The sequence below is a fragment of the Balaenoptera acutorostrata genome, chromosome 6, assembly GCF_949987535.1.
Source record: "Balaenoptera acutorostrata chromosome 6, mBalAcu1.1, whole genome shotgun sequence".
Taxonomy (NCBI): domain Eukaryota; kingdom Metazoa; phylum Chordata; class Mammalia; order Artiodactyla; family Balaenopteridae; genus Balaenoptera; species Balaenoptera acutorostrata.
The window spans coordinates 122611932-122635185 of NC_080069.1; the positions used below are offsets into that span (position 1 = coordinate 122611932).

The 23254-nt window shown below is 59.0% G+C and overlaps 1 protein-coding gene across 3 annotated transcripts in view; it reads right to left on the reverse strand.

The window, feature by feature from the left end:
- The window catches only part of COL5A1 (collagen type V alpha 1 chain), a 160401-nt gene that overhangs the window by 92463 nt on the left and 44684 nt on the right, over positions 1–23254 (reverse strand). For all 3 annotated transcript variants that reach the window (XM_057549408.1, XM_057549407.1, XM_057549405.1), the window contains exons 3-4: positions 21477–21690; positions 20357–20519 (exon numbers count right to left, since the gene is read on the reverse strand). In XM_057549408.1, coding sequence (XP_057405391.1) covers positions 20357–20519; positions 21477–21690 — 377 coding nt within the window. The remainder of the gene's footprint in view (positions 1–20356; positions 20520–21476; positions 21691–23254) is intronic.

Here is a 23254-nt window from a genome sequence, read left to right on the forward strand (position 1 = left end):
CATCCATTCACCCACCCATCCATCCACCCACCCATCCACCACCCACCCACCCACCCAACCACCCATCCATCCATCCATCCACTCATCCATCCATCCATCCATCCATTCACCCACCCATCCATGCATGGATCATCCATCCATCCATCTATCCATCCACTCATCCATCCATCCACCCAGCCACCCAGCCATCCACCCACCCATCCAGCCAGGTGGCCAGCCATCCACCCATCACCCACCCATCCACCCAGCCATCCACCTATCCACCCATCCATACACCTATCCACCCATCCATCTGCCCATCAATCCATCCATCCACCCACCCATCCATCCACCCAGCCATCCATCCATCCAGCCATCCACCCAGCCATCCACCACCCACCCACCCACCCAACCATCCATCCATCCATCCATTCACCCACCCATCCATGCATGGATCATCCATCCATCCATCTATCCATCCACTCATCCATCCATCCACCCATCCATCCATCCACCCATCCATCCATTCACCCACCCATCCATGCATGGATCATCCATCCTTCTCTCCATCCACCCATCCACTCATTCAATAGCCATTATTGAGCACCTACTAAGCGCAAGCTACTGCATCACACATGGCAGATGCACCCACGGCCCAGAAACCACTGCCTAGTGGTGACCACACCCTTCCTAACACCTTGGGTTTGCCCTGTGCCCCACGGATAAGACCCCATCATACCCAGACTGTGTATTCATCAGATTTTCACCGATTCCTCCACCAGCCCCACTGCCCCTTTCTGGCCAGAAGCCTGAGGCCGCCCCTGCCCCTGAGCCTCTGCTCCGCCGCGATCCAGCAAGAGGCACGCACCACTCCCGAAGGGCAGGGCCATGGGCGGCGCAAGGACACGGTGCCCACCTGCACACGTCAGAACCACAGGCCCAGGCAAGGAAGCCGCACCCTCCCTGCCAGTCATTTGGGGAAGGTGCGTGAGGCCCTCCTCTGTGCCAGACCCCAGGAAGAGAGAGAGACGGGCCCCCAGGCAGGGGCCAGATGTGGCCTCTCATCGCCGGACCACGGCAGGGCTGGGGTGATGCGTCACCCGAAGTCACTAAGCGCGGGCCCACGGATGGCCTCTGGGATCTGTGAAGCAAGGTGCCGGCCGTGTGCACAGCTCTGGGGACAGGACCCTCGCCCTCCTTGGCTTCCCAAAGGCTCTACGGGTAACCTGACCTAGAGATGGGGTGACAGTCCTGGAGTCCAGCAAAGGCCCATTCCTACCCGATCCCTGAAGCACAGTTCCAAATACGCGGGCTCCCAACCAGGGTTTGAAACTGCCCCGTGACGAGCGAGGACTCGGAACTACCCCCGGCAGCCCGTCTCCACGCAGGGGGCTCGGAGGAGTGGAGCGTGGCCCTCCCACCCCGACGTCCAGCTCTGTCTCTGGCACACAGATGGACCCTCACCGTCAGTGTCTCCGACCGCAGCCTGGCCGCAGTCCCCCGGGGCTCGGTCTGCAGCCCCTCTGCCTTCCTGCCACTGGGAGGAGCGGGCGTGCAGGGTGGGCAGCCTGACGCTGCCACAGCCCTGGGCCCGTAACAGCACGTGGGGCTGTCATGGGGGCGGAGCAGGAGAGGGGCGTCACCCGCCCACACCTCAGCACTCCCCGCCCAGCGCCCACCCCCTCTCTCAGCCACCCCCTCTCCATCCCTTTGGACGTCAGAGGCCCCTGGCCCACGTTTTAAACTCTCCAGCAAACAGGAACCATACGACAGGCACAGTGAATCAAAACCACACATTTTTATTAAACAACATGACTTCTAGTTCAAATTTCATCCAATTCAAATAAAGTATTTCTCCCTGTGACTGGCAGCTCGATATCTGAATATATGTTCTCCAAATGCAGTTACTGGAAAAAAGAATAGGCTCGGGGCATTTGGGGGGCAGCTGTGACCCCGCGCAGGGGGGGGCGCCCCTCGAAGAAGCAGTCAGCACACTCGTCACAGTGGTCTGGCGAAGGGCCTGCCTCCCTGGAAAGCCCTGGTCCCCGGGGGGCAGGTGCGGCCGGTGCATCTCTGTGTCCCTGTATCACAAGGTGTCCGGCCCAGCGCCAGGCCTCGCAGGCCCTGCACAGGGCGATGAGCACGGCCAAGGGCGCAGGCATCCGCTCCCACGAACAGGCCCAGCCGGAGCGGAGGTGCCTCCCACCACTCAGCCCAGGCTCTGGAATGTGCCTGCTGACCCGGCCCCCGGCCAGGCCTGGTTCCCCGCCTGCCCACCCATGCCCCAGATTGCAGCAGTGACCACGTGATCAGTCGAGGGCCCTGCCGGCAAAAAGCCCTCTTCATTTCCGGCACCCACCCTCCCCTGCAAACGCCTGTACATGTTGAAAACCATTTTTCCCGCCAAATCCTCAAGTGGGTTTTCACACCAAAAAACATGCCTGTTTGTTCTGTGGGCGTGTCCCTCAGAGGGCAGGGGTCTACTGTCCCCCACCCACTATGGAGAAGGGGAAACTGAGGCATGGGTGCGAAGCCCCCCAGAAGCTCTGCACCCGGATCCTCATCCAGAGCTCCCTCCAGCCCTCCCCCTACCTCTTCCTGCACACAGGGAGGGAGCAAACATCCCCGGGCACCCCATCAGGGGCAGGAGCTTTGGGGCAGGACCCTGGGGTGACAGATGTGGCACTGGCTCTGCCGCTAGGCTCCCAGACGGAGCAGGTGACTCCCCCGCCCCCAAACCACCCAGCGGTGTCACCTCCCGAGGGCAGGGCAGCGTGGGGAGGGGGCTTCAGGATGCTGCCCCCAGCCCCCAGCAGCAGATCCCACTGAGGACCGGGAGGAGGAGCTGGGACTCAGGGAACAGCTGCCAAACCCACCTTGCACAAGCCAAGGAAACCCCTCCCTGGCCTCACGGGAAACACCAGGTCTGCACAAAGCTAGGGAGGACCTCGGTCCCCCTCGGGGGTTCTGACCGCTCTCACCTGGGGCGGCTGGTCAACGCTTCTGACCAGAGGCAGGATGGTTCCTGGACCCCAAAGCACCGATGGGGTGCTGGGGGCACAGGCAGCCCTTGGGGTGCCACGGGGACGCTGGGCGGCCCTGGATGAGGTGTCCTGGGGGCACCACACTCAAGCACGCCCCGAAAGCCATGACCTTAACACCCCATAAATACCCTGAGGCATCCAGGGCGGAGGGAAGTCCTGTCTCCTCCTGCCCCACACCCAGCGGGGGATCCCGAGGAACCCGAGCCCCTCAGACTCTCTGCCCTCAAGGGCTCGGGGGCAGGGCCTGGGACTTGGGATCCTTAAGGCTCTGGTCATTGCGAGGGGCAGCCAGGCCCGAGAGCGGCCCCTTCAGTCTTCAGACAAGCTCTGATCTTACACTTGTGTCAAAGGCTGCCACCACCCCGCACCCGGAAAGTACCCCTCCTTCCGTCCCCAGTGAGGCCTCAGGAACTCCTCTGCCCCTTCTGGAGCATCCGATCAGAGCCAACCAATTTCTCTCTGCAGCAAGGGGGCATGTGGGCGACTGTCCTGGTGGCCGGCGACCCCAGACAGGATGCAGCCCCTGGGCTCCCCATTTAGCCAAAGGAAATCTGGGGCTCCCCTGCCCTCCTCCACCCTCGGGTGGTCCAGGAGGAGGGCTCTGCCAGAAGTTTGGAAAATCAAAATAGGCCCTGCCATCGAGAGAGGCTGGAAGCCAGAAGTGCAATTATTCGAGCTTGCGCTTTAGGTTGTGGACACTGAACACCTCGCATGCCCCTGCCAGAGACCTCGTCTCCCGCTGTGCTTTGTCTTGTTGAGACCAGAGGCAACTCAGAATCCTTTTCAACACAGGGCTTCCGGCAGCACCACCCAGCGACTTGGAGACGTCGTGCCCCCTGGCTGCCCGCCCCCCGGCTGCCCTAAGCGGGTGCATGTTGCCCTTCAAACATGCAACGAATGATCACAGCTTTATGACTGTGTTTTGAGAGCATTTTCACGATGCCTCGTGGGATGGGAAACCAAGCTCCAAACTCCAGACCCAGAGGCCCATCACGGAGCCCCTGCCCTGGCAGAGCCTTCCCAGCGGCTGCCGGGGGGAGATGCCGGAGCCCAGCGAGCATCAGCCGGCTGGCCCCCACTCGCCGTGCCCGCCCTCGCCGACCTCCTGGGACGTCCTGCCTCCTGCCTCCCTGCCCTTCGCAGGTCCCTCGGGACGTGGGGACCTGGAGCTTGGCCTGGCCAGGGCTTCTCAAAAGGGGTTCCATGGAGGGGCCTGGGGTCCTAGCAGGTTTTACACATCAGGCTGCCCCAGAGGAATGTTAGTTAAGAAAGGGTTTACAGGTTTCCTTAGAGAGTCAAAATCCCCGATGTAGTAAAACTGTCTCATTTTACAGATGGAATCTGAGGTCAGCGGGGGTGGGTCCCGCCAGCCTCAACAGCAGATCAGCCCCAAGGGCTCCGAGTCCGGGGAACTGTGACGCCGTGGCGGGGGTCCAAAGTGTGCCTGGCCACTGCTGGGCATCCCCCATGCATCTCTCCTGAGCCCCACTGCAACCGCCACTTTACAGATGGGGAAACGGAGGCCGTGGGGTGGAAGAACTTTCCAGAACCAGGAAGGTCCCGCCGTGTGGGGTGGAAGAACTTTCCAGAACCAGGAAGGTCCCGCCGTGTATCTCCTCACCCCGCAGCACCCGTGCTGTCTTACACTTGACCAGGGCCTTGGCCCCCTCATCCATGATGCAGCGAGCGCTCACCGAGGGTCCCCACCGTGCTATCTCTGCTCCCCGAAATCCCCACCTTGATATGGGTGAGGCCACGACCCCCCTGCACGGTCGCCTGCCCAGGCTCACTTCTCCGCTGCTTCGCCCCTCCCTGCCCGGAGCCTTGCCCTCTGAGCCCCGCAGAGCCTGGAGCAGTGGGTGTGGACCCTGCATGGGGAGCTGCTGACCGATTACCACCTGCCCTGCTCCTCCCACACCTACAAGCCCCCGACAGCAGCATTTCTCGCTGTGACCCACAGGGGCACGTGCCCCGCTCCAGCCCCTGACGGTGGGCCTCCTGGCTCCCACGGATGACAGGACCCACAAGTCACATATGGCCCAGCCCAGAGCGGGCAGCGGACCTACGGAGGGCGCTGGGGGGACACCCGGCGGCTGGGGCTCCGTCTCCTCCTTTAGCAGCAGCCCAGGGCCTGGGGCTGCACGCGCCCCCCCACCCCACCTGCCACCCGACGGGATGGCTTTCCGGGCACCCACTGCCCACCGCAAGCCTCTGCCTTTCCCCTTTCCAGCCCACTGCCCCCCGGCCCCTCCACGAGGGAGGTGGACCTCGTTTCCTCCCTCTCATCCCCATGTCACAGATGCACCCACTGAGGCTCAGGGGGTGGTCACTCTCGCAAGGGCACGGAGTGGGGGCTCCCTGGAGCCGAGGGTTATGGTCCCGCACACACGTCAACCTGCGCTTCCAGCTCCCATAAACGACACCATCACCTCGTCCAGGCAGCCCTCTGTGGGGCAGGTCCCCGCCCCACCCTCCTCGTGTATGCTCCTGACACCAGACTCCACATCTCCAATGCCGGCCACACCCTGTAACTGCTCAGGTTAGCTCTGAGCCGGCCCCAGACTCGGCGCCCCACGCAGCCTGCCCTGCAGTGGCCACGTCACCTGCCCAGAGAAGCAGGTGCGCTGCTTTCACTGCATCCCTCGCTCCGATGATGCCCAGGGCTTTCTCGTTTTGCACGCCTTATTTCTGCCCCCACCAGGTCAGTAAAGCTCTACAGACCCCCTAGAAGCTTCAGCACCAGCCCGGCGGTCACCACGGCCATTCCACTCCCCACACAGCCCCGACGCCCGGCGGTCACCACGGCCATTCCACTCCCCACACAGCCCCGACGCCCGGGGTGGCCAGTGGCTGTCCATCTTCCTGCAGAGGACAGGCCAGGCGGCCCGCGAGGCCCCAGCCATCGAGACACACAGGACACAGGTGGCCTTGGCTGAGCCGAGCATTTTGCTGAGGGAATCAGTTCTGCCTTTTCTCATAATGAGATTTTATCCAAGCTGCGCTCCTGCTATGAGCTGAGGAAATTGCAGAGTTTTCGTTGGAGAGCTTTGCAACCCTGAGGGCTGTGGACTCGGAAAACATCTTTGCCCAGATGAGGGAGGCCCTCACCCCGTGCTTCCCAGCCTGGAGTGTCCGTGCCGCTGTTCCCTCCAATCACGCGGCCGGCTTTTCATTTCCTCTCTCCAGTGCTATTTAATCCTGCATCCCTCCTTCCAACAAAAAGCCGTGGGTGCCCTGGGGAAGCCAGCCTTGCAGGGACTGCCCTGCACCACGGGCCCCTCCCTGTCCAACCCGAGCCGGCCCCGAGGGGCTCCCACTGCGCACTTGGCTTTTCCTGTGGATTTTGCAGCTGATTTTAGCCAGAGCACGTCACACTCGTAAATGGAGACACACGGTCTTTTGAGAGGACAGACGGACGGATACTTCTTGTCCCAGGCTCGGGGAGGAGCGTGCAGTCTACGGAGCAAAAACAAGAAGGAAGCATCGACCTTCGGCTGCCAGGGGTCCGGTCACAAATCTGGCCCCGGTGAGGATGGCCCAGTCTGGGTCCACTTCCCAGCAAGTGACACAGAGCAGGCACACGTGCGCACAGGGCGCCGGGGACACACAGGCACACGTGCGCACAGGGCGCCGGGGACACGCAGGCACACGTGCGCACAGAGCGCCGGGGACACGCAGGCACACGTGGTCACTGCCCACCCTGCAAAGCTTTCCTCCCCAGGGGAGCCTGGTGGGTCTGACACTGGGACCAGCCTGGGGGACACAGGGCAGGGGGCTTCTATGAGCCACCTTCTTGATGTCCCAGGAGACTTCGCACATGAAAGACCTGCCGAGTCCCCCTTCCTGTTCAAGCTCTCACGGCCCAAACAGGTCACACGTTACATCTTGTTGTGACATTTTTCATCGAAAGTCACACAATGGAAAGGGAAGGGCCCAAGCCAGGGGGGTCTAAGTCACTTTTTCTATGATTTTCGCAGCACCCACAGCGTGAGAAAGAGTTCAACACCATTCAGGTGACTGAGTGAGTGCTCAAGAAAGATTTCCGTGCAGTTGGAAGCCACTTCCTGCTGCCCCCCAGGTCCCGCCTCCATGGTCCATGTCTGTGGCCTTCCCCCCACTATGTGGCCACCACTGGTCCCAGCCCAATTCTCACCTGCGCCACCCGCCCCTGGTGTCTCCTCACACCTGCGCTGGTGCAGGCGGTGTGCGCCACACCTGAGTCTCCACGAAGGGGCCAGGGGCAGGGATGGTGGGGGGATGGTCAAGTCCCAGCCTCATCAGACCTGAAACTAGCCACAGTGACTAAAGGGTCACCTTAGTGAACTCAGAGAGTGGACACCTCATCCCCAGACCAAGGGACAGGGCAGCAGAGCCAGCAGCAGGGACCAGGCTGGCTCACGGGCCCACCAGACTCTATAAAGGGCATGGGTCTCACATCCTTTCCCCATTGGCTATGCGGCCCTAGATATTTCACTCCAGACATTTAGGCGAGCAGCCCAGCCTAGGCAGCACGTGAGTGAAGCTGTCCCGTCCTTCCCCTACCCCAGACTTTCAGAGCAGCAAGCCTGCGGGCACTGGACTGACCACACGGCACAGGGACACGTGTCATGATAAGCTCCACAGAGGAAGGAGCACGACCCTGGGCACCACCGCAGGAAGGGGTGAGGCAGTGACCACAGGTGGCCTGGGTGCAGGATTCTGTCCCTTGCCGGCTGTGGGGCCTTAAGCACATCACTGAATCTCCCCAGGCCTCCGAATGTGCATTTACAAAGGAGATAACAAGATCTACCTCACTGAGGACTAAGCGTGATGGTATACACAGGATGCTCGGTGGGCCTGGCACCCGGTGAGGCCTAGACAAAGTGGCAACTGCCATCCCTGCCATCACCACCACCATTTCTACCATCACCACCACCATCACCATCATCACCAGCATCACCATCAATATCATCACCATCACCATCATCACCATCACCACCAACTTCATCATCATTACCATCCTATCACCACCACCACCACCACCACCACCACCACCACCATCACCACCATCATCACCACCATCATCATCACCATCACCACCACCATCATCACCATCCTATCACCACCATCACCATCATCACCACCAATATCATCACCATCATCATCATCATCATCACCATCATCACCACCACCACCACCACCATCATTACCATCACCAACACCATCATCACCATGACCACCACCATCATCACCATCACCACCATCACCCTCATCACAAATATCATCACCCTCACCATCATCATCACCACCATCATCACCATCACCACCATCACCACCATCATCACCATCACCACCACCATCACCATCACAACCATCACCACCATCATCACCACCACCCCCCTCATCACAAATATCATCACCTTCACCATCATCATCACCACATCACCATCACCACCATCACCATCACCACCACCATCACCATTACCACCATCACCACCATCATCACCATCACCATCATCACCATCACCACCATCATCACCATCACAACCATCACCACCATCATCACCACCACCACCACCATCACCATCACCACCATTATTGCCACCACCATCACCATCACCATCATCACCATCACCACCGTCATCACCAACAAAAACATCACCACCACCACCACCATCATCACCATCATCATCATCACCACCATCACCACTATTACCACCATCACTCCCATCCCCATCATTAACATCACTCCCATCACCACCACTATCATTGTCATCATCATGACCACCACCATCACCACCATCACCATCACTATTATCATCACCATCATCACCACCACCATCACCACCATCACCACCATCACCAACATCACCATCACCTCATTATTACCATCACCACCATCATCACCATCACCATCACCACCATCGCCACCATCATCACCATCACCATCATCACCATCACCATCATCACCATCACAACCATCACCACCACGACCACCATCATCACCATCATCATCATCACCACCATCACCACTATTACCACCATCACTCCCATCCCCATCATTAACATCACTACCATCACCACCATCATTGCCATCATCATGACCACCACCATCACCACCATCATCACCACCACCATCACTATTACCACCATCACCACCATCATTACCACCACTGTCACCATCACCATCATCACCATCATCATCACCACCATCACCACTATTACCACCATCACTCCCATCATTGACATCACTACCATCACCACCATCATCACCATCACGAGGACCACCATTGACCACCATGACCACCATCACCATCACCAACATTATCATCACCACCACCATAACCACCATTACCATTCCCACTCCCATCCCCATCGTTAACATCACTACCATCACCACCACTACCACCACCATCACTCCCATCATTGACATCACTACCATCACCACCATCATCACCATCACGAGGACCACCATTGACCACCATGACCACCATCACCATCACCAACATTATCATCACCACCACCATAACCACCATTACCATTCCCACTCCCATCCCCATCGTTAACATCACTACTTTCACCACCACTACCATTGCCATCATCATCACCAACAACATCACCATCATCATTACCATCACCACCATCACCATCAGCCCTGGATCCCTGACAAAGGCTCACTACCCTCTCCCTCTGAAGGCAGTCAGCTCTGTTTATTCATTCTTTCACCCTTTCAACCAGCATTTTTAGCACCCCTATGATAAGCTTATTGACACAAAGACAAATAAATCAGTGTCCTTGACTGCAAATCTCAAGCTCTCACTGATTCCTCAGGAGGTGCCCAGGTGACCTCCTCTGCCTGGCGAGGTCAAGGAAGGCATCCTGAAGGCAGTGGCCTCAGAGCCGGGCCCTGGTAGAGGAGGTGGATGCTGAAGGTTCATATGTGTGAACGCCCTGTTCCGTGGTCCTCACTTTGCCACTGCCTCACCCCATACCCCTGGACGAGACGCTCCACCTCAGGCACCGGCTCCGTCTCCATCCTGCCGCCCCACTCTAGGCACAGACCTCAGGTCTTAGTTCAGCCTCCGCCGCGCACGTCCAGCCCCTCGATCATCCCACCCTCTGTTCCGAACGCATCACTGTGATGCCGCCATCACACCCATGGTTGCTAACGGGCTTGCCACGCGCAGACCCCTGCACCTCCTCCACGGGAGTGTCCTACACCCGCATCTCCCCATCCCGCACCTGCCAGCTGCTTGTTTTGAACCCAAGTGCAGAAATACACATTCACCTTCACTGAATTTCACTTCCTTGGTTCTAGAACACGGTCCCAACCTGAAAGACCTTTCTGCGGCATCTTATTCTGTCAGCCAATGAGAGTAACTTGGCATCGTTTGTGACAGACCCCACGCAGGTCTTTCCGCAGGTCCACAGCCACGAGAAGGACTCACTGCATGCAGAACACACACTTCCCCGTGGGGGGCCAGGCAGGGGCGTGGTGGGGCGGGGTTGATTCTAGAGGCCCAGGCTGCCCCACACGCTCCAGGCCAGCACCCCCGTTCTGAGCAGACTCTGTGCCACGATCCAGCCTCCCTTCAAGCACTGAGGCCATGCGGCACGACGCCGGCCAAGGTCCCAGGCTCTGCCCCAGACCCGGCAACCTCGACCGCAAACACACACTGCTGGACGTGGGAAGGATGGGGTGACACAGTGTGGCTGACTCGTGGGGACAATCCACACGACCCAATCCCTGAGAAGTGGCCTCAAACACAGCCTCCCGGGGGCGTTAACTGCAAGCAGTGGGGCTGGCTCTGGAGAAGGTGGTGTGTGCTCAGGGAAATTAACTTGCAGAATTATTTATATTAATTGATTTGTAGAATTCCAGGCCTCCACAAGGGTCAAGAGTCACTGCAGTGCCCTCAAGTCCCGGCTGCCGCCTGGTCAGTCCCTGGACCTTTTGGAAAGACCTGCTTGTGGAGAGACTCTGGACCGGCCGCAGCTGGATAGACATCGCCTGGAGGGGCCTGGAAAATGCAGCTCAGATGAGAGAAAACGGCGATTCCGGGTTGAAAGTGAGCAGGGCCAGGCCTGGGGGGGGAGGGGGCTCACTTTGAGTGGAGACACTCATAGTCCTTGGAGCTCAGGAAGGACTGAGATCCAGGGGCCGGCTGGAGGGTCACCCCCGAGAGGGGAGTGAGCAAACAGGGGCTCCATCAGGCTGGAGAGCGAGACCCCCAAAGGGACAGGGACAGAAGTCTGACACTGGGGACCCAGCAGCCCCCATCTGATCCAGGGAATGCTCCAGACCTGGGCCCGAAATCCAGCCCTGCACTTCCCTGCTGTGTGACTTTGAGCAGGTGGCTTTACCTCTCTGGGCTCCAGGTTCCCCACATGTGCTACGGAGCCAACACTATGCACATCCCCTGGGCTCTGTGAAGACTCATCAGGAGAAGGAGACCAAACAGTGCAGCCCGCACACACACCTGACCTTCCCGGTGCTGAGAGCTTCCAGGAAAATCCACGGTGGCACAGTCAGAAATGAGCTGAGATGGATTTTCCGTGTCCTCAGAGATCAAGACCATCAAAGACCTCTGACGAATGCTCCGGACAACTGTTATCGGGTCCCCCCGCCACCGGCCCCTCCAACCCCAGAGCACCCTCGAGAAGGGGGCACCCAGCAACCTCGTGCGCTGACCCCCATCTCGGAGGCTCTCTTCCCGGAGGCGGTGGAAGGGGTCACAAGGGTTCCCAGCCTGGAGGCACGGCGCTGGGGGCCAGCCCCTCCCCGCCTTCCCCTCTGCCCCTCAGGGGGGTCTCACTGCACCCCCAGAGCCGCCCAGCTACAGCCCATGCCCAGGGTTTGCAGGTGAGGATCGAATCCCCGCTGCTCTCCCTGCCAGCTGAGCCTGCAGACCTTCAGGCCCCGCTCCCGTCTCGGAATCCGCCCGCCTATAGCATGGGGTGGTAACAACAGCTGCGAGAATCCATTATTATCATGAGAACCATCATAAGAAGAAACTCCCTCCCCGAGAATTCATGTGACACCTGTGTCCCCCCCTCCAGGGGCCCTCCACCAGCATCATTGACAGAAGCGGGACGCCCAGTGCTGGCTGGCGGGCCGAGGGCTTTGTCAGGCACTGTGGCCGTCCATCGTCACCGCAAGCCCAGCAGTCCCACCTTCAGGGCGAGCAAGCTGAGTCCTGGGATTGCCCAAGGCCCTGCGGACGGTAAGTGAGGCCAGGGCCGCTTCAGCGGCTGGCTGTGGTAAAGAAGGAGGCCATGCACCGGCAGGACCCCCTCACCCTCCAGCCGTCTACACCGGCAGCTCCCTGGCTCAAGTGGGTGGGCTCCCCTCGGCCACTACCCTCACCTCCCCATCCCACCCACTGCCACTGCCGGCGGGACCGCGGGACTCAGCATCCACAAGCTTCGGCAGCAACGGCCCGACCCTCCGGGAAAGCCATAGACCCCTGACCCTCCTCCGACACGACCCAGTCCGTCCCCAGTGCCCTCCTCTTGAGCCGCTGCGGCCTGCGGGTCACCGGGCACCACCCTCCCTGGGGACCCACAGATCAGAGAGTCCATTGTAAGCCGCGTGACGCCACAAGGCCGGCCTCCAGCACTGCGCCAGCCTGTCGGGTTGGGACATGGGCCTGTAGCTCACAGTTTCCATGCAACAAACCCGCAGCCCTCTCGGGCCTGGCAGCAGGAGGAGCCGGGTCCCGAAGCACATGGGCAAAGCAGGGCCTGCCTGATGCTCTGGGGTCTCTCTGGACCCCTCCTTGCCGGGCCCAGGTAGAGAGGTCCCCCACCCACTGTTGGGCTCAACACAGATCATGAACACCCAGCACGACCCAGGAGAGCACCCACACCCCCTGAAAATCACTGCCCACCCGAGGAGCGACTCCAGGTGAAAGCCCCTTGGCGGAGACATTTAACGTGAGACCATGCGATTCCTTCACTGTCATCCTGCTGCCACGAGCCTCTGCTAAGTGGTCACACCCTCCCCAGCCCACAGGCTGCAGACCACCTGCCCCAGGCAGAGTCCTGGCCCCGGCTTGCCCACAGCTCAGCCTCTCCTGCACCCGAAATGGAGACAAAAACGCACTTCAAACTCCCTGCCCACTCCTTCACTGGTCAGTCAGCCGCCCATTCAAGCCGGGAGCCGCGCACAGGGCTGGCCCCCTAGCCCCTCCAGCCGGCAAGAGCTTACCCCCCCGGCCTCCTTGGGCAGACACAACTCAGCAGCCCGAGAAAAACCTCGATTTGAAAACAAGCAAATATGCATGCCCAGAGACGCGCTTTTAATTACCCGCACGTGCCCTGCAGGCATTAATGGGGAGCAGCCCCTCCCCACGCTGGCCTGGGCAGTGGGCTGGATAGGGGCCCCCCACCCCAGGGCCAAGTCCTCATCCCTGTAACCTGGAAATGTGGCCTTACTGGGAAACAGGGTCTTCACAGGTGTAGTTAAGTGACGGATCTCAAGAAGAGAATCAGCCTGGATTAAGACAGACCCCGAATCCAATGACTTGCGTCCTTATAAGAGGCAGACAGAACAGAGACGCAGGGAGGAGAGGAGAGGCCAGGTGAGCACAGAGCAGGGACAGGAGTGACGCGGCCACAGCCAGGGACACCTGGGCTTGTGCTTCCCCAGGAGCACTTCCCCGCCCTGTCAGGCCACCCGAGGCAGCGTCCTTCCAGATTATGCCACCTGCTGCTGGGCCTGGCCACGCCCACTGCCCTCCAAGCTGGAAGAGGCAGGAAGGACCCTCCCCTGGAGCCCCTGGTGGGAGCTCTGCCCCACCCATTTCAGACTGCAGATTTCCAGCTTCCAGAACCAGGAAATAATAAACTCCTGTCTTTTTAAGAGACCAAATTGGAGACATTTGTTTCTGGGGTCCCAGGAAACACACGGAGACTGCAACATCCCTGTTCTTGCCAGGAATCAGGGAAGGTCCCTGTGAAGTGGGCAGGGCTGAAGCAGAGGGGCCTCTGACCTTGACTCACTCACGCCCCTCTGCTTCCCTAGGGTCTGTCTTGCTGGGCACAGGGCTGCCGCCTCACGTGGCCTGACGCAGCAGGGCACGGCTCCCGGGCGATGCACGGATGGACGCGAAGGAGACGGCAGGGACCAGGGTGGGCATGGTCCTCAGCCAGGCCCTGCCCAGGACGTGCGGTTTGTGGTAGGAAAGGCTGGGTCTGAGCTGCCCCCTCGGGGACTTGGACCCAAGACTTAGCCCTGGGAGCTTCCGCGCCACCGACTGAAGTCCGAGTACACGGCCTCGACCGTGATAGTTGCCGCGCAGACGCTGGGCCTTCCACGGCGGCTCTGCGTGCCAGGGCAGAGCATTCGTCAGGGGTCTTTGATGGTTCGCTCTGAGTCTTGATCTCTGAGAACGTGGGGGGCTGTGTGTGCAGCTGGCCGACCTCGGCATCAGTCTTGAACGCACTGGCCCGATTTCCAGATACAGCCGCGCTTCCCACCCGGAGAGCCCAGGTCCTCCTATTCCCAGCACCGGTCTACCCGGCAACGCCAACTGGAAAAACACCCGTGGACCCAGGGAGGGGCGCCTGGTCTGTGAACACTGCCAACTAGTGGGGATGGAGGCGCAGAGACACCCCCAGACAAGCCCGCAGAGCTGCTCGCTGCCCGCAGATGCCCTCTGGCCGTATCCCCATCGTACCCACCTGTGTCTGAATGGACACGAAAGTGAACCCAGAGTGGGCCCACTGGCCCCGCAAATGCACCACCTTCCAAGGAAGGGAAAAGCGCACTCTAGAAGTTGTCTGCAGCCCCTCTCTAGAGAGACGTTGGTGTCAAATTGACAAAGCTGTGGGAAGGCAGACAGAAAGGGAGTAAAGTGCAAATGAGGGTCACGCTCAGACCCAGCAGCACCAGGCTCAACGCCACCGGCAAGACGCGTGCTTCCTCCAGCACCGTCCCCGGGTGTGACAGGACACCGGAGGCCTCATGCTACCCGGCCCTGCAGCTCACCCATCACCACACCCCTCGTCGCCCAGGTGCACGTCTGTCTGCTCTGTAGCCTCTAGATCAACCAGTGTCCTGCACCCCAGGGGGCTCCGGGCAAGTGATCAATGATGGGATGTTCCCAGAGTCAAGAGTCACAGGTCACAGCCTTGGCCTCTGACACCAGCTCACTGCTGCCTCTCCTTCGAGACCCTGAGGCCAGGCACCCCGCACGTCGAGGAGGGTGAGTCGGCACTCCTGAGAGCCATCCCGGGCCGGCTCCGTGGATCGCTGGGAAAGCACCTCCCCGGCCGTGGCCCCGTTCCCGCCCCGGGAAAGCTAAATTCCAAGAAAGACCATGTCAGTGGAAAAGACAGGCCCCTGGAAAAAGGGAATCAGGGATTAAGTAAACCACTGGGTCTTTCCAAATGGCCGAGGAGAGCAGACAGATGGCAGGACCGTTACTTGAACGCAATGCCATTCTTTCCCTGCCAGCACCCGGGGATTCCGTGGAGAAAAGCTGCAGTTTGTAGTCTGTTCGGTCTTGCTGCCCCTTGAAACATGCAACAGCTTAAAAGCAGACTTGGCTCTGGGCTCAGAACTCACCGGCTCCCCGTCCCCCAGGGCAGGTCTCCTCCTCCACATCCCCCTCCATTCGAGGACCCAAGAGGAGGGTCCTTCCCCTGCAGGACCCAGAGCAGACGCCCTCCCCCGGCCAAGCACCAGGCTCTGGCTTGCCCCCCAGTCCCACCCTCCAGACCCCTCCATCTGGAACACCCGCCGGCTCCAGGACCGCAGGTGAGCCCAGGGCGGGTGCAGGGCCCACCAGTTCAGTCCCATGTTTGAGAGCCTGGCCCGGGGAAGCGTGCTGTGCAGGTCACCAGTCACGCAGGGAAGGCTAGCTCTGGCAGCCACTGCCCCTGCTAGCAGCTCATGCTGGCTCTTCCCGGAAGGTTCCAGGGCTTCAGACCCCACAGGCCAGGGGACTCCGGTGTCCCCGGGGCCTGTGCAGGACGATGGGAACTGAGCAGCCTGGAGCAAGGCCAGGCACCCACCAGCACCATCGGGACCACCAGGGATGTGCCCTGGCTGGGGAGGGTCCTGGTTTCCTTGGTCAGGTGGCTAGAGAGATGCAGGGGCTGCCGTGACTGTCACACCCGCCACGACATCAGGACAGGCCATCGGCTCTCAGCAACAACAGACCAACCCCGCTGCGCTGCAGTTTTGCTGGGTGACCTTCGGTAGGTTACTCAACCTCTCTGGTGCAGGGAGGGCAGAGCACACAGGCGGCGTGTTGTCACAGGGCCCTGTTGATGGCCCTGCCTGGCCTCCCACCCAGGTTTCCCACTGATGAAATATAGCCACTTCCCCCTCCTGCCAGACACACTCGCTCTCCTGGCAGTCTTGTCTCTTTCCGAAAACACAAAGCTTGTCCTAAGCCCGGGGTGAAAACAAGACTTTCTCCTGCACAGGGAGGCCCGCAGGTCCCCGCTTCATAAGGGTCCGAAGAATACCCTCCACGTCCCCCGACGGCGGGCCCTTCGGGGGTGGGACGAAGCCCCGGGACCCCCAGCTGCTCACGGGTCCCAGGGCACGGGTACACCCCAGGAGAAGGGACAGGACACAGGACACGCAGCTCCCCAGGAATATCACTGCGGACGCCCCCCGCAGGCAGGTCCTCAGGCAGCCCTGTAGGGCACACGCTCCACCTGGAAACAGGTGGGCAAGGACGGGGGCTTGGCCAGGTCAGCGAGGTGGGCGGCAAAGCGGTGACCAGGGAGCCAGCCCGAGCCCCTTCCAGAGCACACCACGGCACCCTGAGGGACAGTCCCCGCCTGGGGGCTCTGGCCGGGAGCACGCACCCTGCCCAGGGCAGCGCGACCCACAGCCAGTCCCTTCCCTTTGGGTTTCTGGGCACAGGAGCGGGGGGCCCCGTGAGGCCAGGCGGCCCCACCCCCTGCATGGCTCAGGGCCCTCACCTCTAAGGCGGAGGTCCAGCACCTAACTGGCACGGTGAGATAAGGGACAGCTCGTGGCCCTGTGCCACCACAGAGGGAGCGGACGTTGGTCACAGCCGCTACCATGGCTGACAGGTCAATGCAGGTGGATGCTGACGGTGGGCCACCCGCTCTGACTGCCAGGGCTCTGGTCGGTGTGGTTCGCTATGGTCCTCACAGGTGCAGCATTTTACAGAGATTCCATCGGGCCACCCCACGACCCCTAGCATTGGCCCCGTCGCACCCATTTTACAGATGCGGACATTGGGCTCGGACAGGTTCAGTGTGGGCTCCAGGCCGTCAGCCGGAGAGGACGAGCATGAAGGCCTGGGGGACCTTGCTATGCACCTCGCTTCCTCCCTGGGTGGCTTTGGAAGGACGGGATGTCCAATGTCCCCGTATAGCGGGGCGACCCCATCAGAGCCAGGCTCAAACAGGGGCTGGGGAGGCCGAGGGAGCGGGGGCTGCTGCCACCTGCCCCAGCCACACACCCAGGCCAGCAGTGGCACCAGGGAGGCCCCGGGCACGGTACAGTCTGGCTAAAACCGGGCGCTGCACTACAGGAAGTGTTTGTCTTGGCCTTGACGGTCTCCATCCCCGGCTCTCTCTGTGGATAAAGGGGGCCTCTGTGTGCCCACGCGCACCCCAGGAAAAACCCCAGCGGCCCCAACAGACTCTCTAGAGTTCAGTAAATCCCTGTTTGGAAACAGCACACATCACAAAACCCAGCGTATGCCAGCGGCGACTTGGCCCTCCACCAAAGTACCCAGAATCCTTCCGGCTCCCCCAGAGCCTCCAAGAGCTTCGGGACAAATTGGCTTTTAATGAGGGGAAGTCATCCTTCCCGAGGAAGAACGTGGCTGCTGGGAAATCGTTTTCAATGGTGCTGGCCCCTCCTTTTAAAGAGACTTCTCCAGAAACCAAAGTGGTTAAAAATGGCAAGTGTCGTTATTTGGAATGTACTGGAAAGTCAAGAGTTAAATCACTTTTATTTATAAAAATTCTGTTTCACTCGCCACGAGACAAATGGGGGCTGGGGATATGAGGCCAACCCACCCAACTTTATCCTTGCTCTCTGAAGGAAAAAAAACAAAAAATGATGTTCTGGGGCCCCCAAGGGCATCACCGCCTCTAGCTCACTGGTCTTCATTAGGAAACACAGGTCACATTTTCCGATGTGGACACATCCAACAGCCAGGAAAGTCCAGGGCTACGGAATCACCTCCTTCAGAACGTGAATAGCTTGTGGTCAACAAAAATCTCTGCTGCCTGGCAGACACTCTCCCTCAAATCGAAAGCCACGACCAGGAAGAAGGGGCCCCCCCAGAACGCTGAACATATTTCTGAGCCACGGATTCAATCAAAAGCCTGCATGCTCTCAGCCGCAGAGCAAGACCTACTCAGCTTGTTGGGAGGCTAAACAGAGGAGGAAACCAGAGTTATCCAATCTGAGATCCATTTCTTTTTTTTTTTTTTTAATTTGAATTTTATTTATTTATTTATTTTTATGCAGCAGGTTCTTATTAGTTATCTATTTTATACATATTAGCGTATACATGTCAATCCCAATCTCCCAATTCATCCCACCACCACCCTCCACCCCACTTTCCCCCCTTGGTGTCCATACGTGTGTTCTCTACATCTGTGTCTCTATTTCTGCCTTGCAAACCGGTTCATCTGTACCGTTTTTCTAGATTCCACGTATATGCGGTAATATATGATATTTGTTCTTCTCTTGCATTTCTTTTTGATAATTATAAATTGTTTTCCTTCTCTAATCATAAACGTGGGTAACAGCTACGGAATGCTGGCCGTGGGCCACGCATATGCCTCGGTGGTCCTTAAACACACCTCACCCACACAAGCATTTCAGAGAGGCTAGGCAGTCACCCAGGATCTCACAGCACGTAAACAGTGCAGCTGGGACTTGAACCCAGCCCTGACTTTCCTAGTGCTTCCCTACAGCACCGGAGTCTTAACAGATTTGTGCTCATGGGAAAACTGCCTCAGAAAATCAAGGAAGCAGGATTTGGTTTAGGATCCTTATTTTTTTAAAAGACAGATAAAGCTTTTTCCTGAATCGTTACAATAAAAGACACACCATCAGCACACAAAAGGCACTAGAAATCAGGAAGATTTGGCAACAGCGCAGAAAAGCTACCACGCGGTACATGCATTCAAACCCCAGCCTTGGCACACGGACCCACCTCCGCATTCAGACCTCGAGCAAGGGTGGCGGCAGCAACCCAGGCTCCCGGGCGCTGAGCAGGTACCCAAGCCCAGCGCTTCTCAGATGAGCCCAGGTGAGCCCCCAGCACCTCTCGAGGCAACACGACTAATACCCACGTTTTACAAATAAGTCCTAAATCTCACCAAAGCCACCTGCTTTACCCGGATCCTCCCGCCAGCAAGAGGTCTACACCGGCAAAAACTTAATCCCAGTCGGTGCGATCCCCAAGCCTTTGACAGTAGCTCCCCGGAAGGACCCCAAAGCCGCTCAGGCCTGGCTGAGGACAGCCCAGCCGTCTGCAGTTCATCCCGGGTCTCTGGGCAACTGGGGTCAGAGTCATGCTCAGAGGGTGTGTCACCATAACTCGCAAAATTTGGCAGCGCCTGCAGAATCCAGGCACCCAGCCCACCCTGCTGTGCACAGGCCGTGGCCGTCCTGGACTCCTGCTGTGCTGAGCAGCTGCCAGCTTCGGCAGGACCCACGGACCCACCACACACTGGTTCCCCCATCCCCCCAACCCCCGCGTCCACGTAGAGGTGGCTGTTCTGATCTGTCCTTGCTCATCCACATCTGACCAGCTGGGCTCTGTCCACCTTTCCACCTGCCCCGACGCTGGGCTGCTATCAAGGCTGACACACATCAAGCGCTTACTATGAGGAGGCCGTGGTGCTTTATAGCATTCAGCCCCACGTAATTCTTGCCACGTTCTATGAGGGAGCTGCATTCGTGATCCCATTTTACAGATGGAGAGGCTGAGGCTCAGAAACGTCAGAGCAACCTGCCCAAGGCCCGGAATCAGCAAACGAGACAGTGGAGAGTCCGGCCCCGCGGGCCTGCACCGAGGCCAGCTCCCCTGCCCCCAAACCTCTCATAGTTACGCACGTGGCCCCAGTAGGACCCCCGAGAGAGGTGAGACCCCAACCTCATCCTCCCCACGGGCACAAAGCCCGAGGCCCCGTTCGAACGCCTGCCCGTCTCCACTGGCAGACATCACTCCTGCCGTTCACAGAAGCAGGACCATCAGTAGGCGTTCCCTCCCCCGCCGCCCCCAGCAGAGCGCCAGGATCCAGGCAACACGGCGTCGGCCTGGCTGGCCCCAGGTCCCCGAGGAGAGGACAGGCATGCGTCCCAGGTGCACGGGACAGCCCAGGCCCCGGCTTACCTCAAACACCTCCTCATCCAGAATTCGGGTGCCAAACACAATGATGCCGTTAACGTCTATCACGGGGTGATTGCTGCGGTCCAGGAATGTGGTCATCTTCTTTTTACAGTCCAGGATCAAGGTGACGTTCTTCCTGTGGATGCTGAGAGCGATTCTGTGCCACCTGCAGAGAAACAGACAGCCAGGCAGGTGAAGGGGGGCTGGTGTCACGAAGTACCAACACGAGTGCCTCAACCGCAAATCCCTGGGGACCCAGGAGGACATCTCTTTCCTGCAGTGTCATGGGACTGAGCAGTTCAGAGCCGAGCCTCTGTGGGCAGACAGGCGTGGGCACAGGTCCACACCGCGTGCCACGTGAGACCCACTGGACTCAAAAATCAGGTCTCTCATCTCTGGGATGGGACCAGCTGTGCAGCCTGGAGCACAGCCCTGAAGCCTGTAGTGGGCTGGTCAGTGGGTCAAGGGTGGGGAGACCTGATAGTACTTCCCTATGTACCATCTCAACCCCCAACAGCAAATGCAGGCTGCCGGAGAAACCAAGTCTGACGGGAAATGGTGGGACTGATGGATCTATGTGAAACTCTCAATTAGAAATGCAGAAATCACGTCCTGAGGTCTTCAAGGATCACAGCACGTAGCCTCAGACGTGTCAGCCAATTAATTTCAAACTACCGGGGTTCAGGGATGCATCCAACAGAGAATTCTGGAAAGACCTGACTTCTTTTTCTTTTTTTTAAATCATTCACTCTCACATATGTGTCTGTATCCTTAAGGATACCTTAAATCCTTTCTGGAAGAAGTTGGGTATAACTACACAGCCTCCCGTGTCCCTTCGGATACTAAGAGGCTAGCATCTGATACAGCGTAGTGTATTTTACAAAGGGGACGTGGAGGCCCAGGGAGAAGAAGGCCTCCCCAGAGCCACAGAGGATGAGCCCAGACCAAGACCCAGCTCCCAGGACTCCAAGCCCAGTGATCTCTCCGACCTGCGGGCATGTCGGCACCATCCTGCTGTAAAGCACATTCTGCTATAAGGTCCCCAGATCGGCCAGGGGCTTTAGGTGACCTGCCCCGACCCTCCAGCAGGAGAAGGAGTGGGTTGCTGAGTGGTACCACTTACTTGCCATCTGACAGGTTGATGCCTCTGAAGAGGGGGTAGTCCTCCGGCCCCGGTTTCCCTGTGTGGTCCTCATAGAGGAAGACCGGAGAGCGGCCCATCTCCAGGCCGATCTGCTGGATGCCCTGCTCATTGTAGATGGAGACCAGGAAGGCCTGGCTGCCTTTCTTGGCTTTCACAGTGGTTAGAATGGAGAAGTCCTCGGGAAATGCAGATGCTGGAACAGAGGACAGAGATAAGGCAGTCGCGAAGCCCCCAACCATGCCCAGCCACAGCTCTCTACAAACAAACCAGCTCAGGGACCTGGCAACATCTTCTGGATATGGTGGTGCATTTGCTACACATCTGCCCCTTGATCAAACTGTTCCTGCAGCCTTCCCCTAACACCACATGGTCAAACCTACCCCCTTCGAGGCTCAGTCCAAATGCAAACCTGATTGGTCCTTCCAACTGTGAGCCTTCAATGCTATCTTTTTCAGTTCCCACACCTCAATACATCTATGTATAAATCCTTCTTAGAACTTTCTAGAATGTGAGCTTCCTCTGGGCAGGCGCTGTTTCAGATGCGTCTTTTACCCTCTGCAGTGCCTAAAGCTGTGCCTAGCAGAGTGTGTCTCATTTTGCGCCCTCTGGAGGGAGGGAGGAGAGAGAGAAGAGGGGAAGGAAAGCAAGAGGCAGCGGATCATGACTAGAGTTGCACTTTTTGACATTTCCTGGTTGACACGCAAATCAGAGAAAAAGTAAAATAAATCAAAAGACTACAAATTTAAAAGGAAAACCCAAACCCTGGTATGTTGGTGGGAGGGAGAGTTCCTTACAACACAGGCCAGAAACAATTTGAGGCCATTAGAAGCCAGACCTGCGCTGGCCCTGCCGAGGGCACAAGGCTGCTCTAGAATCCTCCACACGCACGCCCTTCACGCCCTGCCGCCACGGACGGGAGAGGAAATCTCAGCCCCCTCCTTCCATCCATCCTGGTTCTCTCTGTGTGCAATTTGCAGTTCCCCCGAGAGCGAGGGCCCGGGGCTGACAAGAGAGCTGGGCTATCGATGCACAGCCAGGAAGGCTCAACCCAAGTCAGTGTGCTTCTCAGAACCAGGCCAAAGAAGCGAGCCCGAGAGGTGTCAACGGGGACACCCGGCAGAGGAAGGACAAGGCCCTGCGGCTGAAGCTGCCTCACGCCCAGCATGCTGCAGAGCGCTGAAGCCCAGCCCACGGTCCTGGGCAAGAACAGAGCCCATCATCAGACCCACCCCTTCTTTAGAACTGTAACAAGGTCAACCAGATGGCCCGCGTGGCAGAGCGGGGGGGTCAGTGCAGCTTCCAGTGGGGATGCTATCCTTGGGCGCCCTCTGCTGGCGGAACTGCTGCATGGCGGGGCAGCTGGGCTCTGCTTCTGGTCCCTGTGGTGAGCGCTGCAAATGCCCTGCTGACGGGGGCGGGGCACAAAAAGAACTGCCCCTGCAGCCCCTGGAGGACCCAGGGTAGACACACGGCCTCTCTAGCGTGAGGACAAGAGGGGCCACGGCAGCTTCAGGCAGAGAAACCAAACCCCAAAGGCCAACAGAATTGTGTGAGTTTTCAAGGCCGCGATGGAGAGCAGGTGGAGAAATCCTTCTCACGGCCCCCAAAGCTCTGGCTAAGGTGCGGATCTGGAAAGGCCCAAGGCTCACAGCCCGGGATCCGGCCCCGTGTTAAGGAGCTAGAAGTTGGGGTCTGTTTGCTGTGCTCAGCACTGTGGCCCAGCCCATCCCCCAGGGCGGGAACCAGCTAGATGCCTC